This window comes from Arabidopsis thaliana, chromosome 2 (genome assembly GCF_000001735.4).
Source record: "Arabidopsis thaliana chromosome 2, partial sequence".
Classification (NCBI taxonomy): domain Eukaryota; kingdom Viridiplantae; phylum Streptophyta; class Magnoliopsida; order Brassicales; family Brassicaceae; genus Arabidopsis; species Arabidopsis thaliana.
Window position 1 is genome coordinate 13,190,876 of NC_003071.7, and position 17,704 is coordinate 13,208,579.

Consider the following 17,704-nt stretch of genomic DNA (forward strand, 5'->3'; position numbering starts at 1 on the left):
TGGGACGATAAGTATATACTAATCTCTAAAGGTAAGGTTTTGGCAGTGAGATCTATACATTTCTTCAGACTTTATATTTTTTTCTTAATTCGATATTATTAAAATAAGATGTATATTTATATTTATATATATATATAACATATTTTCATCAAAGATTTTGTATATTTGTTTTCCTTCAAATTGGATGTCAATCAATGAATCATCTTTTAATTTAATAGTTTTGGTTGACAAACAAACATTGGTATTATTGATAAATCCAACTTCCGATAAATCAAATATGTGAACAAATTAATCCAACTAACAAGAGTAAGATAAAAAACAAATAACAAAAAATAATTATTAAAGAATAAAAGGAGAGAGTACAGTATATACTATATAGTAGTGGGGAACAAAATAAAAGAATAAATCTGCTGCTAGGTTGTCAGAAAATATATACTTATAAACAAATAAAATAGACAGTAGTGACCAAAACAAGAAAGAAAGGAACCTTTTTCTAACATTTGGAGTGTAGATAATGATACGTTACTTATTTTTCCAACTAATCATACGTTACTTTACACTTCTTCGTTTTAGCAAATGATACGAGTCAAAGGTTTGATAAAAATAATTAAAAACTCATTTGTCTCTGTAACGTTTTTTTGTAAATTAGTCAAGATCTACTGACGCTATAAAACAAAATATCCTTTATTTTTCTCTATTTTGATTTTACGAAATTGCAAAGACTTGGGGGTAGTTAATACAGAGTCATCAGATCTCAATTCTTTGGTCAGTAAGTGAATCATGTGAGGGGGTGGTCATCGGTTACTTAACATTAATTAGTTTGGTATTTATTGACGTACGTAATTCGTGATGGTAAGTAAGTTGCACTATTGAGAAAAAAACATTTACTAGTATCGAATATGACCGACCGACGTATCTGGTCTGGTGGTCCACTTTATTACATCAAAATATCTTTCGTAGTCCGAGCCTTTAATTAACATTTATCTGGAATGTTTTTCTTTTCAAATGTATCACTGATTATTTTCTTTGTAAATTGGGTTTTGTGAATCTTATAAGATGTTCAAAATCAAACTAATCATATATACAATTTGAATTCAAGTTATAAATTATAGACCAAAATATTACTATCCTTTTTTAAATCCAAATATGGTTGTGTGTGTACTGTTGAAAATCAAGCTAGCATAGCACTGGAATCCTATAAAACTTAAGTGGACTAAGCATCCACGGATAAGCAATAACTACACATAGAAATAAATGAGATGACGACAATAATATACGTCACATTCTTTGGCCTGTCTCTCTTATATAATCCTTCTTCTCATTTTGTTTTTCTATTCTCCTAATGTTTTTTCAGTGGAATGCCAACGTTATTATGTAGTAATATAGTAGGAGAACTGAGCAAGCAGAACCGTAAAACGATTCTATTGTTGACCGGTTTCTCTTATCTTTTAATTGATTAAATAATGAATTATCTTAACGTGTATGTTGCTTCATATATAGTAGCTTATAGTAAAGGATACCATATCATGGTACCCCAAAATCAAATAAAATGTTCTACTACATGGAGAATTTTAAATGTTTGAAATAATAATTAATCTAAATTATACTGTAGTTGCTTATATAGAATCACAATTAGTTTTTTACGGACTAAAATTAAATAAAGATTGATGAAAAAAACTATATCACATGTGTTTGAGAATCACCTTACAAATGGGCCATAGGCTTAGAACTGAAGCTCTTTGGCCCAAACTAAAACTATATTTACTTCATAGTTTTATTTTCATTACCAATAAGTTGTATGAAAATATATTTTCCAGAATTTCTGATATTTATTTTGTTAAGAGTTTCTGTAAACTTTAGTTAGTTTGAAGAAAATAGGTACAAGTTCAAAATTTTCTAACAAAAAACAGAGCTTTTCAAAAATTTACAAAGCTTTCGATATATATTTTTTTTTTTTAGGTTTCGATATTTTGTTTTGTTGTTGTTGTTGTAAGTTGTAGATAATTTTGGATAATAATAAACATGTTATCGGAGACTTGAATGTTAATTACGATAGTATGAGAAACACTACTTCTTTTTTTTTTGGCCAAAACATGAGAAACATTACTTAAAAAAGTATTTCCATTCAACATCTTTTCAAAAAAATATGAGAAACATTACTTAAAAAAGTATTGGGAACCACCGAAAAATTTAACATTTCCTCGTCAGAAACTGTCGGTTGTGCCAAATAGCTAGTGAAAATAAGAATATACAATTCGACTACTGGACAATGAATCATAAGGTCGAGTTTTACGCAGGCAGATAAGATATGCTTCTTGGTAGTAACTAGCTAGGAAATCGACTATGGTTTTCTTTCAGCGGTAATAACATGACCAAACTATCTGGTCGTATGGTTTATAGGTTTATGTTTGGTCGACATGGTGTGTGCTTTACGTGCTAAAGTGCTGACATGACTTTGTACCTATGCAACAAGCCAACAAATATCTTAGTGGCTCAACAGTCCAAGTCTTAAAAGGAGTTCACGAAAATGGTTTTCTAAAATGCGATTCCGCTGGTCAAAAGCTTGCTACGGTCTGATATTTTCAGAATGCTGAATATGTCACCGACTCGCTTTATTACATTTTCGACATGCTTATCACGATTGTATTGGGCCTATTGGCTGACGAAAAATTATTTGTAACAGTGCAACAAACCACTGTTATTTGATACTTTTTTAAAAAAGATACTTAGGTAGGATCTATGATTCTCAGCTACATTTGTGACAGATTAATTAATTATCGTATAAATTACTATGTATCCACCAAATTAGTGAAGATGAAAGAAGATATTTGTAAAAGACGCGTGACGAGGTCTCATCTATATATCACGTGCATCATTTTGTTTTATGTCCTTTGCCGACAGTGTCTGTGTGGTCCGTCTTAGTCGTACACTCGTACAGAGACCTGTACCTTTCATTTTTTCACTTTGTTTATTTTTAGGAATCTCTAACTCCTACTACTACTACTCTTATACTATTATTATTATCCACACATATCTATTTCATAACTGGTAATAACATAAATATTTTAGATCTTTTTTTTCGATTTCACTAAGAAAAGAGTACAAACATTATGTATAAATAAAAATTAAATATATTTAAAAGAAACTAGTAACGTATGAATAAATAAAGTAGGGTCCAATAGGAGGAGCCATTGACTTGGAAGCATATGAGACAGTTGAGAGGCCCAACAGCCCATCGCCAGCTGGATTTCCCCTAAAAGTCACGTGACCTCTCTCCCCATCTTTCTTCACTATCTCCTTCCTTCCCACGTGACCTTCCTCTCTCTCTGTCCCTCGTCCTTCTTCTTCTTCTTCTTCTTCTTCTTCTTCCTCCTCCTTCCTCGATAGAGCCTTCTCCGATTATGCTCTGTGTCCTCATTGTTATCTCCGGTACAATCATTTCTCTTCCCCGATCCTTTTCTATTCCACGAATTTCACATCTTTCGCATTTGATCGTCTTTATATTTTATCTTGTTGATTCAATCATACGGATCTGCCGGAGTAAATGCCGTTGCTCTCGGTCATTGAATTTGATATCTGTAATGTGGGTTTTTATTGGTTTTGGTGATTATGAGGTTTCATTAGTGCTCTCTTGTTAAAGTTTGCATTTTGGAGATTTGAGTTTGGCTCTTTGATGTGAGAATGTACATTGAACTTTTTGTGTTGTTGAATGATGAATTGTACCTTTTGTGCGGATTTTTTGAGGTTACTCTCTTGATATTAAATTCTGTGGGCCAATAACGAATTGATGACATAAAGTTGTTTTTACTACAGAGAACAGAACAGAGTCTTCTTATTTTGCTCATTTTAACCAATGTCAAACAAAAACCTCGTTTTAATCCATGTTACACTTTCAGCTAACTTCTCTGTCTAACAAAGGTTAACATGTCTTTCTCTCATTTAGTGCAGAAACAAGAGCAGATGGGTCTAATTCTACACCAATCAAAGCTTTGTTCTCGATTTAGAAAGCCTCTTTTGGGGTAAAGAGATGGTGAGAAAATAAGTTATACAAATTATCTGGAAGATGGAAGAGAGACGAGATGATGAATCAAGCCCTACACACCAGGGATCAGAACTTGCGGAAAGGGTGAAGTTGCTTTCTTTTGAATCTCAAGGTGAAGCTTTGAGTAAGGACTCCCCTAGAAGTGTTGAACAGGATTGCTCTCCAGGTCAAAGAGCATCACAGCATCTTTGGGATACTGGAATACTCTCTGAACCTATTCCTAATGGTTTCTACTCAGTTGTTCCGGTGAGCTTTTCAGATTTTTTTTATTTCTTTGTCATTTGGTTAGTAGGAAGATGCAGTTTCTGAAATTTGAAATCTTGCTCCAGGATAAGAGAGTAAAGGAGCTATATAATAGACTACCTACTCCGAGTGAGCTTCATGCTTTGGGAGAGGAAGGTGTCAGAATTGAAGTTATTCTTGTTGATTTTCAAAAAGATAAGAAGCTCGCAATGCTTAAACAGTTGATCACTACACTTGTCAGCGGCAGCGGCACAAATCCTGCTTTGGTGATTAAGAAAATAGCAGGAACGGTAGGATTTCTGTAATGACTCTTCCCTCTTTGTCACAGTTCCGCATTGCATATTCTCCTAGCTCGACATTTATTTCTTTAACCGCGTCCATTGTTATGTTCTATTGCACTCTCTGCCAGTGACTTACTCTATTACCTCAATTTCGGTTCTTAAAAAAAAGAAACGGGAGTTGATGTCCTCATGCAATCTTTTCAGCACTGACTTGTCCTATACTCACAAAATTCATTCTCCTCAAACAGGTCTCTGACTTTTACAAACGTCCAACACTAGAAAGCCCTTCAAAACTTGCTCTAGAGGAAAATGCGTTCTTGTTTGAAAACCATGGTGCTCAGTTGCTTGGCCAGATTAAGCGTGGTTGCTGTCGAGCTCGGGCAATTTTGTTCAAAGTTCTAGCTGATACTGTAGGACTTGAAAGTCGGCTGGTGGTGGTAAGCCTCAGTTTCTCATATTTCAATTTTTTTCTTTACCTACATTTATGATCTAGATGATTGGATCTTATGCTATTTGTCTCTTACAAATCAACTTGGTTTCCCTTTTGATTCACATGTGCAGGGTTTGCCTAGTGATGGGACTGTGAATTGCATGGACTCTAACAAACACATGTCTGTTATAGTTGTGCTGAATTCCGTTGAACTACTAGTCGATCTTATTCGGTTTCCTGGTCAGTTGGTACCGCGATCAGCCAAGGCAATTTTCATGTCACACATCTCGCCTGCTGGAGAGAGTGATTCTGCAGAAAACGACTCTTGTGACTCACCTTTGGAGCCAAATAGTCCTTTATATGAGAGAAGAGATCCTGAGAGGTCGGCTTCCGTTGTGTGATTTTTCTTTCTAAAGCATATTACAGTAAGATCATTCTAAAACAACTCTTGTGATAAGCGTCCCCTAGAGTGATATCGTTTCCTCTGCTACAGTACAGAAAAAGATGAAAATCTTCAATTTTATCGGAAGTTAGAAGGATATCCAAATGCATCTGGTTCATCACTGCGTAGTTTGATGCTCAGACCTTCTACAGCTATTGAAAGGAAATTGAGGTAAATATTACATATATATTTCTGACAAGTTGTATAATGGAATCAGTACAATGATTGGTATAATAGAAATGTGCTTTTCTTCCTTCAGCAACACCTCGCATAGTGAACCAAATGTTGCTACTGTATTCTGGAGGCGTAGCCGCAGAAAAGTAATTGCTGAACAGAGAACAGCTAGCTCAAGGTTTTTCCGTACCCTTTCTGGCTTGTATTATAGTTAATGAAAAAGAAAATAATACATTGGCACGACCTCTTGTTGTCTTTAGATACAGTAATGAGATGGAACATATAAAATTATGTTTCTCTTCTTTTTGCTGATTCTATATTTAAATCTCTTGATTAGCGATTCTGTTATCTGAAGTGTGCCTTTCAAGAGCTACCCTTTTTTTCTCTATACCTAACTGATGATAGTTGGCCATTTGTTACATTTGCAGCCCAGAACACCCATCTATGCGACGTGGACGATCAATGTTGAGCACTGGTAGGAATTCTTTTAGGGATTACACTGGTGAAGCATCATCTCCTTCAAGGTAACTCATTTTTACATTAGTGCATGCGAAAATTTTCAGTATGCCGCTCCTATCATATACATTCCAGTATTAGTTAAGTTGCTTATACAAGTCTGCATGTATATATTTGATTGGCTGTGCAAGCAATTTTTTAATATTCTCTAGCTTTCAAACAGTTCATCCACATCAGAAATTCGTAAAACTAGACGGCGAAGTTTTAGGATCACACCAGAAATTGGCGATGACATTGCAAGGTTGGTATTCTCATCCATGTGCATTGTTTCTACTTTCATCGTTTAGCAGTTTTTTTCTATCATTTTCACCTTGCATTTAAAGAGCTCTATATTGGAGTTTATTCTGTAAATCTAGTTGGTAAGGTATTTTTAAAATCTACAATCATCTGAGCAGCTGCTAGATCACATGAAAGTATGGCATGAGTCATCTCGAATGCAAAACTGCTATCTCCAAACTTCTAGATGCTTAGGTTAGGTGTCTGTAAGATGGTTATATGATAAACATGGAACTATATATTTACTTTGATAGTCATAGAAGCTGTAAGCCATTTGATGGTACTCCTTTTAATTTTGTAATAATGATACTGAGATTCGTGAGAACTAATTAAGAACAGTGATTTTGTGATTTGCTTGTGTATTGACTCTGATGTTACAAATTATTGAAGCGCTGTACGAGAAATGTATGAGAAATCAAAGCAAAACCGTCTCTTGCAGGGTCGAGAGGATGAAAACAGCTCAGTTATCGATAACAACGTAAGTTTTGGCTCTGTTAGTAAGAGTGATTGTTTTGTTGTGTTAGTTCCTTTCTCATTGTATAACCAGTCTAAAAGTTCTGAGTTTCTTCTGAAGTTCACTGCTCTATTAGCTCTTACCTCTAAATTTCTTGTGATTTTTGTTTGTGCTTTCTCAGGTGTCTGGTCTCCATCTTGATGATGAGTTAAATTCTAAGAAGACAATGTCATTGCCCTCATCTCCCCATGCTTACAGGTGTCAAACATTTGGACGAAGAGGGCCTTCAGAATTTGCCGTGAAGGATACATGGAATAAAGTGGTTGAGTCTTCCACATTGCAGAATCAGCCTTTATTACCCTATCAAGAATGGGACATTGACTTCTCAGAGCTGACTGTTGGAACTCGGGTGGGGATTGGTAAGCTGCTCTAAATTTACTACTCGGTGCAAATCTTCTTTTAATCACGGACGCATGATCCTTCTGAGACCTTACTATAGATAAATGAGCTATGAGGCTTATTTAGTATGCCATATCGAACGTCTTTTGCAAATTCAAGAACGTCTCTGTTATGTTGATATTCTGTTTTTCCATGTTGACTAAACTCAAAACTTTTATGTAAAGATACATTGGCTTATATTTTGTATCTAGGTTTTTTTGGTGAAGTTTTTCGTGGAGTATGGAATGGGACAGATGTTGCAATCAAATTGTTTCTGGAGCAAGATCTTACTGCCGAAAACATGGAAGATTTCTGCAATGAGATATCAATTCTCAGGTATCTTGTTACCAAATTCTTGGTCATTCTTAGATCATACCTGTGTACCTCTACTAATGGTTTTGCATGTTTCCTCGGGCATCTGCGGTTCTCTCTTCAGCCGTGTTCGCCACCCAAATGGTAATTTTCTTTTTTTTCTCTCGCCTTTTCTCTTGTCATTTTTATCAAGTAATTTGCGGAGACATGTCTGATATTGTTATCTTTATTTACTTTTGTCAGATAATTCGTGACTTGTAATCTATGTATTTGCAGTTGTACTATTTTTGGGTGCATGCACAAAACCTCCACGCTTATCCATGATCACGGAGTACATGGAGCTGGGATCGTTGTATTATTTGATCCACATGAGTGGTCAGAAGAAGAAACTTAGCTGGCACAGAAGGCTCAGGATGCTTAGAGACATCTGCAGGTATTTAAGCTACCCTGCATAGCTCCCTTGATTATATGTTTTAAGCTACATATGCTTATCTCATGCTGTTTTGTATTTCTTATGGGATGCATAAGGGGTTTGATGTGCATACACCGGATGAAGATAGTCCACCGCGACCTAAAGAGTGCCAACTGTCTAGTGGACAAACATTGGACAGTCAAGATCTGTGATTTTGGGCTGTCAAGAATAATGACTGATGAAAACATGAAGGACACTTCATCTGCTGGGACACCAGAGTGGATGGCTCCAGAGCTCATTCGCAACAGGCCTTTTACAGAGAAATGTGATATCTTTAGTCTTGGGGTCATAATGTGGGAACTTTCAACTTTACGTAAACCATGGGAAGGAGTTCCACCTGAGAAGGTATAATATGCTGTGCCATGATTTCTCTAGAGATGTGATATCTTTAGTCTTGTGATTACACTTAATGAAATTTGCTTCTTAGGTTGTCTTTGCTGTTGCACATGAAGGGTCACGTTTGGAGATTCCTGATGGTCCACTCAGCAAACTAATTGCAGGTTTAGTGTTGTTGAATACCATGTTTCTTGAACTTTTTTGTTTATTCTCTTATATTTCTCAACTGCTTCAGTCTGAGTTAAAGTTAACCACAATTTCTGTGCAGATTGTTGGGCAGAGCCTGAAGAACGCCCAAATTGTGAAGAGATACTTAGAGGCTTACTCGATTGTGAGTACACACTGTGCTAACAACACTTCTCTTTCGGGGGGATATGAGCCGGAAGATGTTTTAGCTCAGAAAACATCCCAGCTTCTTTTAAATCTCGGCTCTTAAATTATCAACCTGAGTGGCATAATTTTTTAAGATCATGAGAACTTAGAGGCTATAATGAGACAAGTTCATAGTTCAGTTTTGATAGCTGTGGAACAGGCAGAGACACCAAATGTAGGATACAAACAAGCATGTCTATTAAGCTGCCACTGGTGTGATTCATGTTCTCACAGGCAATACTTCTTTTGTTGGCTATTGAAGAGCATTTTGGTCTATCTTAAGAAAATATATAATACACACTATTCTTTGTTGGGAGAATAAATAGCTCTTCGATTTCTCTTGTCTTCATGACTTCATCCATTATTCTCTTGTGTCTAGCCACTTTCTTTCTTCTTTTCTTTCGTGTCAAGCATTCGATAATCCGACTTTATTTATAGACTCATATCATATCCCAATTAAATTTTATGAAGAAGAGTTTTTTTTTTTCTTTTTCTGTCATATAACTTTATAAACTTATAAACGTATATGTGGATTATAAACTAAAAACAAAATATTTTTATTACAAATTATCTGCATCATGTTAAGAAATTTGAATCAAAATTTATTTTGTTGTTATGCATTAGAAAAATCTGAGATGATCGGGTCAAACTATCTAAGACTATACTATAATGTAAACGAGATTGGTCGGCAATCAGCTCTAGTCTGTAGTAGTGTCGGAAGACGTGAACCCAAGTCAAAAGAATATTTATAACTATTTAGACCAATTAAGAGGAAAAATTAGCCTTTATTTTAAAATTATAATTTTGTGTCCAATGTTTTTTTTTTTAAATTATATCTATACGTGAAATTACTTATCTTAAAAAGGTGATTACAACTAATCTTCAATTTTCTAGTGCAACAGTATTTTTAAATTTTGGAAAAATCTTTGGCAGCGGAGAAACAGATCGTGACTTTTTATTTTTAATAATAAAACCATTTTATGCCTTTTCATATTCCGCTTCAAAACTTTTCTTTTGTTATTTTTTTTTCCAGGAAAGATTTAGATTTGTCCATATGGTTTCAGTCAAACGAATAATAAAAAATAGATTAGAATAGAGGACCCATTTAATTTGTAGAATAGATATAAAAATGAAATCAAATCTTAGAGGGCTCCACGTTAATTTGATTGATAGTTAAATTCCAATGCACTCATACTTAATCATTAGGGGGCTAATGGGGGTGTAAAAGCACAGTTTGGTTTTATATAATATACTCTATATTATACTTAAATCTCTTGGGTTAGATAAGGACTTACGGTCATACATATATAATTTCTTTTACTTGGATGATTGGATCCATTAATTCCCTATACTTTTATCAAAAAAATTATACCAAACCAAATTTCAAATCACTCAAGTGAAAATGTTTTGTACATTTTAAAACGAATGTAGTAATGTACAATGTGTCCCACATTTCCCATTGGAACCCTGAAGCGGTAAAGCCTATAAATATTCGTGATAAAAAGTAATTATATTCTCAACTAAAATTACTATATATTGTAATATTCATATGGGCATTTTTATTCGTCATGTAAATCTTTGTGCTTTGTTTATTCGCATTTTACATAGTTGTTTCTGATTACATCATGATAAGCACTTTATATAATAAGGCCTTACAGTTGTTACATAAATACAACGAAATGATAACTTTTTTAATATTGGATAAATATAAAGTCTCTCATAAGATACCGTTGACCATAATTAAAGTCCTTAATGATAGAGACAAAATTTATAAATTCAAACTTGGCTTCTCTCCGGTGAAGTCCTCCTCTCTGTTTCTATCCAACTTCTTCTCTCTTTCTCTATAAACTTCCTCATCCGCCGCAACTGTAACCGTAACCGCCATCATCCGCCGCAATTTCCTACAACATTTCCATGTGCTCTTTCTTGTTGTAGAAGATTGTTCTTCACATGCATCCTTTCTGTTGTGTCTCCGATCACTCCCCTTCCACGCCGTCGTTCTCCATGTACGCCGCCACACCCGAAACTCCTTTCGGTTCCGCGAGATCACAACCGGTTATTACCCGATCTGTCTCACAACGATATAACCATCCAGGTCAAAGTAATCACCATCATCTCCTCCACAGTCTCTCATTTAACCACCAGAACGTACTAGCCTTACCGGCAGCAGCAAGGGAGCCGCCTGTGGATGTCAAGATTAACGATATCGCTGGGAATTCGATTGCCGGGATATTGTACAAATGGGTGAACTATGGGAAAGGATGGAGACCAAGATGGTTTGTTTTGCAAGATGGAGTGCTTTCATATTATAAAATCAAGGGACCTGATAAGATCGTTGTTATCCATGAGACTGAGAAAGGATCAAGAGTGATCGGAGAGGAGTCCACACGTATGATCTCTAGGAATAAGCGTCACGCCGCCACTAACAACACCAACCACCAGCTCCGCCGCAAGCCATTCGGCGAAGTTCATCTCAAGGTTTGATCAACTTTCTCTATTGGTTTTGTCAGTGAAAAAAAATTATTTACTTTTTTGGAACAGATTTTGTGCTTAGTTTCCTCCAAAGTGCCATTTGTTTTTTATGTTTCCGCTTACCACTCTTTCTTACGGTTTTGCACTATTAATATTTTGTAACTACTTATCGCGCCGATATTTTTTACTGGTAAAAACTCTTACCGCTTTTAAGACACTATATATTATATGATTGGACATTAAATTTAGTTTTGATGATTGAATGATATAAATAGTACAGTACTCAATATTCCATTTGATCATCATCTACTCGATCGGTGGTATATATAATAGGTTTCATCGATTCGGGAGAGTAGATCAGATGATAAGAGATTTTCAATATTCACCGGCACCAAGAGGCTTCACCTACGTGCAGAGACAAGAGAGGACAGAGAAGCTTGGATAGAGGCTTTACAAGCTGTCAAAGATATGTTTCCAAGAATGTCAAACTGCGAGTTGATGGCACCGACCAACAACTTAGACATCTCGATAGAGAAGCTTAGGCTGCGATTGGTTGAGGAAGGAGTGAGTGAGTCAGCCATTCAAGACTGCGAACAAATCACGAGGTCTGAGTTCTCGGCAATTCAGAGCCAGCTTTTGCTTCTTAAACAAAAGCAATGGCTTCTCATTGATACACTCAGACAATTAGAGGTACTTAAAACCTTCCGAACATCCCCTATGTATGTCTAAACTCTTCTAATAAATTGATGTATCTATGTCATTGTCTAGACAGAGAAAGTAGATTTGGAAAACACGGTTGTAGATGAGACTCAACGACAAGCTGGCAACGGAGACTCAGGTAACTTGATACACAAGAAACCTTTTCTGTACTACAACATTTTTATATCTTGAGCTGATGATTTCTTTTATCTCAGAAGAAACAATTAGTGAATCTGATGATGATAATGAACAATTTGATGAGGCTGAGGAGGAAATGGATACATGTGACTCTCTTTCTTCAAGTTCATTCAAAAGTATTGGATCCGTTTTTCGCACATCATCATTCTCTTCAGATGATGATGGACTTACTAATGGTTTTGAGTCAGAGAATGATGATGTTGATCCTTCTATCAAGACTATTGGATTTAACTATCCACATGTCAAAAGACGAAAGAAGTTACCTGATCCGGTTGAAAAAGAGAAAAGTGTTAGCCTTTGGTCAATGATCAAAGACAACATTGGCAAGGATCTCACAAAAGTTTGTCTTCCTGTCTACTTCAATGAGCCTTTATCTTCTCTACAAAAATGCTTTGAAGATTTGGAGTATTCATATCTTCTTGATCAAGCTTCTGAATGGGGAAAGAGGGTAATAAGAATATGCAAATAACCGATATTAATTATTTAGAATTATTTTATGATACCCTCTTGATTTTGCTAGCAAATGAAAATTTTCAGGGCAATAACCTCATGAGGATTCTGAATGTAGCTGCATTTGCCGTATCTGGTTATGCATCAACTGAAGGAAGAATTTGCAAACCTTTTAATCCAATGTTAGGTGAAACATATGAGGCTGACTATCCCGATAAAGGCCTTCGATTTTTCTCGGAAAAGGTTTCTTATTTTTAATATGAACACTTACAAGATTTACTCATTAGTTTTGGTGAAGATATCATTCTCTTGTAAATTATATTTTCAGGTGAGTCATCATCCTATGATTGTGGCATGTCATTGTGATGGCACCGGATGGAAATTTTGGGGAGATAGCAACTTAAAAAGCAAATTTTGGGGTCGATCAATTCAACTTGATCCTATTGGTTTGTTGACTTTGCAATTTGATGATGGTGAAATTGTGCAATGGAGTAAGGTAATGAATCTTAGTATAAAAAATAAAAAACATTTGTAAATGATATGTTGCTTATCCTTCTATGCTCACAAATATAGGTGACTACATCAATATACAATCTCATACTTGGTAAATTGTATTGTGATCACTACGGGACAATGAAGATTGAAGGCAACGGTGAATATTCATGTAAACTTAAATTCAAGGAACAGTCGATGATCGATAGAAATCCGCATCAAGTTCAAGGTATAGTAGAAGACAAGAATGGAAAAACAGTGGCTAGGTTGTTTGGAAAATGGGATGAGAGTATACACTATGTGATGGTTGATCAAGGAAAGGTGAATGAATCCCATCTTCTGTGGAAACGAAACAAACAGCCCGAAAACCCGACAAAGTATAATCTAACACGGTTTGGGATCACATTAAACGAGCTCACGCCTGGTTTAAAGGAGAAGTTGCCACCAACAGATTCAAGACTTAGACCGGACCAGAGGTATTTAGAGAAGGGAGAGTATGAAATGGGAAACGCAGAGAAGTTGAGGTTGGAACAAAGACAAAGACAGGCGAGAGAGATGCAAGAGAGAGGTTGGAAACCAAAGTGGTTTAGAAAAGAGAAAGGAAGTGAGACTTATAGATACATTGGAGGTTATTGGGAAGCTCGAGATTCTGGTAGTTGGGATGATTGTCCTGACATCTTTGGTCAAGTTCACCAATCCATCAAGTAACCAAAAATAATAATAATCAAAAACTCCATTCACTAAATATTTTCATTTTTGTTTGCTTGTTGTTGTTGTTCTTTCTCGTATGTTTTTTTTGTTTATGGGCTTACATGCCATTTTTTCGTCTGCCAAAGATTTTGTGATGAAAAAAAAAAATGAATTTCTCCTCGTAATTTTATTGAGGTCCCTAAAAACGAAAGAAAAATATTATTGTTAGGTTGAAATATATAGTCTAAAGAAATGAAAATGCCAGGAGTTAAAAAAAAGGTGTGCTTGGAAAATTGTTCATAGAGTGTATAATTAGTGGCCAAATTATGTATGATTGATTCAAGTGTCTTGGATCGCTTATTTTTATCGAATTTCATTATAAGATAATATGCTATTTCATGTTTTTTCTCGAACACAGTCAATAAAACGCACCAAAATACATGTTATTGATAAGAAATATGTACTATATTTATCTAAAATGCCAATGCATTTTTTTTTGTCAATTTTTTCTTTATTTACCTAATAAACCTTTCATATGGTTAACGAGATAGATATAGATGGACCAATGAACAATATAGTTAAATCCAAGAAAATTGCTTCATATTGCATGACTCATGAGTATATACACATTTATAGCTGGAATTAGTATTATCTAGTTCATGAGTGTATACATATTTTATAGCTTAATGTTTTATATTATCTACCTAATAAACTTTCATTCATATGGTAAACTAGATATAGAACTAATTACTAATGATGGCAGTTAATGAAACAGTTAACTATATAAGTTTGTAGAAAAATTAAATTAAGTTTTAACGTATAGATATTCATGTGAACAAATAATGATTATTAATACAAAAAGTTAACTACCACATATTTCTTAATGAAACAGGTAACTAGACCAGTTAGTAGAAAAATTTAAATTAAATACTCATGAGAACAAATAAATGATTAGTAATACAAAAAGATTTAATTTTACATTTTCTTTTCCCAGTGTCTACCACAAAATTCTAACACTTTTTTTCTGATTGCCTAAGCATATATCGACTACAAGTATAGGAAATTAAGCCTTAACGTTGTAGTATTAACTTTCTACGATAGAGAAGTGGAAACTTGAGCCATGTAAAATGAAGCAATTTCTTGGATTCAACTTTATTGTTCAAACAAAACCAAATCGATCTGGTGGTCCATTTAAAGTTTTTGCATGCATATATGTTCGTGATTTGACCATTAATTAACATTCACATGATTAATCTCTTTATAAATAATCCTTCAGCCTTGTACTCTTTCTTGTTCCTAAGCAAAAGCAGAGTTATAAGCCCAAAGACAATAATAAAAAATGGAAGCTAGAGTAATTTCTTGCACTACTTTTGGAGACAACAAGGTCGTGAAGATTGCTGTTCTGAATCATCAAGCAATTACCAAATACAAAGCCGGAGAAAACGAAACGACGGTTGTTGTTTCCGATGATACATGCCCGGAGAAAGATGTCAAAGAGATTAAGAAATTCTGTGAGAAGCTCGGTTACGTTTACGAAGGCAGACTTAGCGAAGAGTACACTCAAACCAACACTGGACCCGGTTTGGTCTAAAAATTCCAAAGTTACATATTAACTTTCTATGTTTTACTCTTTCTTCATTTGCTTTATATGATGATCATTCTCTACAGATGATGATTGGATTACTAATGGCTTTGAGTCAGATGATGACGTTGATCCTTCTATCAAGACTATTGGATTTAACTATCCTCATGTCAATAGACGAAATAAATTACCTGATCCGGTTGAAAAAGAGAAAAGTGTTAGCCTTTGGTCAATGATCAAAGACAACATTGGCAAGGATCTTACTAAAGTTTGTCTTCCTGTTTACTTCAATGAGCCACTATCCTCTCTACAAAAATGCTTTGAAGATTTGGAGTATTCATATCTTCTTGATCAAGCTTCTGAATGGGGAAAAAGGGTAATAAAAATCTGCAAACGACTAATAATATTTAGATTCTTTTATGACAGTCTTGTAATTTTGCCTAGAAAATGATATTTTTCAGGGCAATAACCTTATGAGGATTTTGAATGTAGCTGCATTTGCTGTATCTGGTTATGCATCAACTAAAGGAAGAATTTGCAAACCCTTTAATCCAATGTTAGGGGAAACATACGAGGCTGATTATCCCGATAAAGGCCTTCGATTTTTCTCGGAAAAGGTTTCTTTATGTTTATATGAAAAACTTATAAGATTCACTAATTAATGTGAAGTTAATATACATAACATTTTCTTGTGAACTTTGTTGTTAGGTAAGTCATCATCCTATGATTGTGGCATGTCATTGTGATGGCACCGGATGGAAATTTTGGGGAGATAGCAATTTAAAAAGCAAATTTTGGGGTCGATCAATTCAGCTCGATCCTATCGGTTTGTTGACTTTACAATTTGATGATGGTGAAATTGTGCAATGGAGTAAGGTATGAATCTTAGTTTAACCAAAAAAAAAACCATTCATGGATGATATGTTACTTATCCTTCTATGCTCAAAAATATAGGTGACTACATCAATATACAATCTCATACTTGGTAAATTGTATTGTGATCATTATGGGACTATGCTGATTGAAGGTAACGGTGAATACTCATGTAAACTTAAATTCAAGAAACAGTCGATGATGGATAGAAATCCGCATCAAGTTCAAGGTATAGTAGAAGACAAGAATGGAAAAACAGTGGCTAAGTTGTTTGGAAAATGGGATGAGAGTATGTACTATGTGATGGTCAATCAAGGAAAGGAGAGTGAATCTCATCTTTTGTGGAAACGAAACAAACCTCTCGAAAACCCTACAAAGTACAATCTTACACGGTTTGGGATCACATTAAACGAGCTCACGCCTGATTTAAAGGAAATGTTGCCACCAACAGATTCCAGACTTAGACCGGACCAAAGGTATTTGGAAAAAGGAGAGTTTGAAATGGGAAACAGAGAGAAGTTGAGGTTAGAACAAAGGCAAAGACAGGCGAGAGAGAAACAAGAGAGAGGCTGGAAACCAACGTGGTTTAGTAAAGAGAAAGGAAGTGAGACTTATAGATACATTGGAGGTTATTGGGAGGCTCGAGATTCTGGTCGCTGGGATGATTGTCCTGACATCTTTGGTCAAGTTCACTGATGCAGGGCATCTTTCCTTTTTGGTTTTAGACTTTTAGTTTACATTCTGATTTTTGAGTTATTTAACATTATTGCCAGTATGGTATTTTTATTTTATTTTTAGGTTGTGATAATAAGTCTCTAGCTAGATACGACTTGATCAACAAGCATTTTAGTTTCCGATTCCTTAAAGGATTAGGTTTGGTATCTTGTTATATATAGTCGATAGCTTTGTAAAGGCACGGCATTATTTAATTAAATCAAAGAGCATTTCAACTCTTAAATACTTGTTGTGGCTAGAACTTGAGAGTTCTTAACGGAATAAGATAACATAGATTCTTGGACATTCTTAGACTAAACAAAAATATATGTGTTATCTACACCATCTGGTATCATAGCCATAACCTTGATTTTTAAGCTATACATATGTATATACTAATGAGAACAAATAAATGATTGTTGATACAAAAAAATTATATTATATTTTCTTCTGCTTGCGATCTACCATAAAACTCTTAACACTTTTTTTTTTTTTTCTTCTGGTTGCCTAAGGTAAAACATATATCTACTACAACTATAGGAAATTGTGCCTTAACACTATACTGTTGTTGTGGCATTCACTTTCTAAGATAGAGAACTGGAAAACTTGAGTCATGTAAAATGAAGCAATTTCAGGGATTCAACTTTATTGTTCAAATAATAACCAAATCTGGTGGTCCATTTACAGTTTTTTACATGCATACATGTTTCGTGATTTGACCATTAATTATCATTCACATGATTGTT

At 34.8% G+C, this 17,704-nt stretch overlaps 5 protein-coding genes across 6 annotated transcripts; 4 read left to right on the top strand and 1 right to left on the bottom strand.

Moving 5' to 3' along the window:
• Positions 1-2,628: 2,628 nt before the first annotated feature.
• Positions 2,629-2,922, top strand: AT2G31005 (uncharacterized protein; the record flags this gene model as incomplete). Its single annotated transcript, NM_001084515.1, has 2 exons — positions 2,629-2,682; positions 2,731-2,922. 2 exons carry the CDS (start codon positions 2,629-2,631, stop codon positions 2,920-2,922), a joined length of 246 nt encoding a protein of 81 aa, NP_001077984.1.
• A 156-nt stretch (positions 2,923-3,078) lies between these two features.
• Positions 3,079-9,263, top strand: AT2G31010 (Protein kinase superfamily protein). Of its 2 annotated transcripts, none has more exons than NM_001202717.2 (17): positions 3,079-3,429; positions 3,949-4,288; positions 4,372-4,575; positions 4,815-5,003; positions 5,128-5,378; positions 5,490-5,609; positions 5,698-5,790; positions 6,041-6,136; positions 6,292-6,369; positions 6,795-6,882; positions 7,040-7,277; positions 7,509-7,632; positions 7,733-7,752; positions 7,885-8,041; positions 8,137-8,425; positions 8,508-8,580; positions 8,685-9,263. In NM_001202717.2, the coding sequence occupies exons 2-17, from the start codon at positions 4,064-4,066 to the stop codon at positions 8,765-8,767; spliced, it is 2,328 nt and encodes a 775-aa protein (NP_001189646.1). In that variant the 5' UTR covers positions 3,079-3,429; positions 3,949-4,063; the 3' UTR covers positions 8,768-9,263. The 2 variants fall into 2 exon arrangements, with proteins under 2 accessions (NP_001189646.1, NP_180658.3); NM_128655.5 differs by having other exon boundaries at positions 3,150-3,429; positions 3,944-4,288; positions 8,685-9,253.
• Positions 9,264-10,474: 1,211 nt separating this feature from the next.
• On the top strand, positions 10,475-14,073 carry ORP1A (OSBP(oxysterol binding protein)-related protein 1A). The gene is made up of 7 exons (NM_128656.3): positions 10,475-11,266; positions 11,594-11,950; positions 12,029-12,098; positions 12,175-12,605; positions 12,695-12,850; positions 12,936-13,103; positions 13,181-14,073. The coding sequence occupies exons 1-7, from the start codon at positions 10,739-10,741 to the stop codon at positions 13,805-13,807; spliced, it is 2,337 nt and encodes a 778-aa protein (NP_180659.2). The 5' UTR covers positions 10,475-10,738; the 3' UTR covers positions 13,808-14,073.
• Positions 10,557-10,676, bottom strand: AT2G31018 (uncharacterized protein; the record flags this gene model as incomplete). Its single annotated transcript, NM_001124951.1, has 1 exon — positions 10,557-10,676. The coding sequence occupies one exon, from the start codon at positions 10,674-10,676 to the stop codon at positions 10,557-10,559; it is 120 nt and encodes a 39-aa protein (NP_001118423.1).
• Positions 14,074-15,128: 1,055 nt separating the features above from the next.
• On the top strand, positions 15,129-16,940 carry ORP1B (OSBP(oxysterol binding protein)-related protein 1B; the record flags this gene model as incomplete). Its single annotated transcript, NM_128657.1, has 5 exons — positions 15,129-15,369; positions 15,458-15,747; positions 15,833-15,988; positions 16,080-16,247; positions 16,326-16,940. The coding sequence occupies 5 exons, from the start codon at positions 15,129-15,131 to the stop codon at positions 16,938-16,940; spliced, it is 1,470 nt and encodes a 489-aa protein (NP_180660.1).
• Positions 16,941-17,704: the final 764 nt, after the last annotated feature.

Bases quoted from the DNA above. Each gene is read 5' to 3' on its own strand.
- AT2G31010 (NM_001202717.2), top strand. From the start codon at position 4,064: ATGGAAGAGAGACGAGATGATGAATCAAGCCCTACACACCAGGGATCA. The intron at 5,791-6,040 runs GTTTTTCCGTAC...TTACATTTGCAG, and splicing joins CAGAGAACAGCTAGCTCAAG to CCCAGAACACCCATCTATGC. The intron at 8,581-8,684 runs GTTTAGTGTTGT...ATTTCTGTGCAG, and splicing joins ACTCAGCAAACTAATTGCAG to ATTGTTGGGCAGAGCCTGAA.
- ORP1A (NM_128656.3), top strand. From the start codon at position 10,739: ATGCATCCTTTCTGTTGTGTCTCCGATCACTCCCCTTCCACGCCGTCG. The intron at 11,267-11,593 runs GTTTGATCAACT...TATATATAATAG, and splicing joins TCGGCGAAGTTCATCTCAAG to GTTTCATCGATTCGGGAGAG. The intron at 12,606-12,694 runs GTAATAAGAATA...GAAAATTTTCAG, and splicing joins CTTCTGAATGGGGAAAGAGG to GGCAATAACCTCATGAGGAT.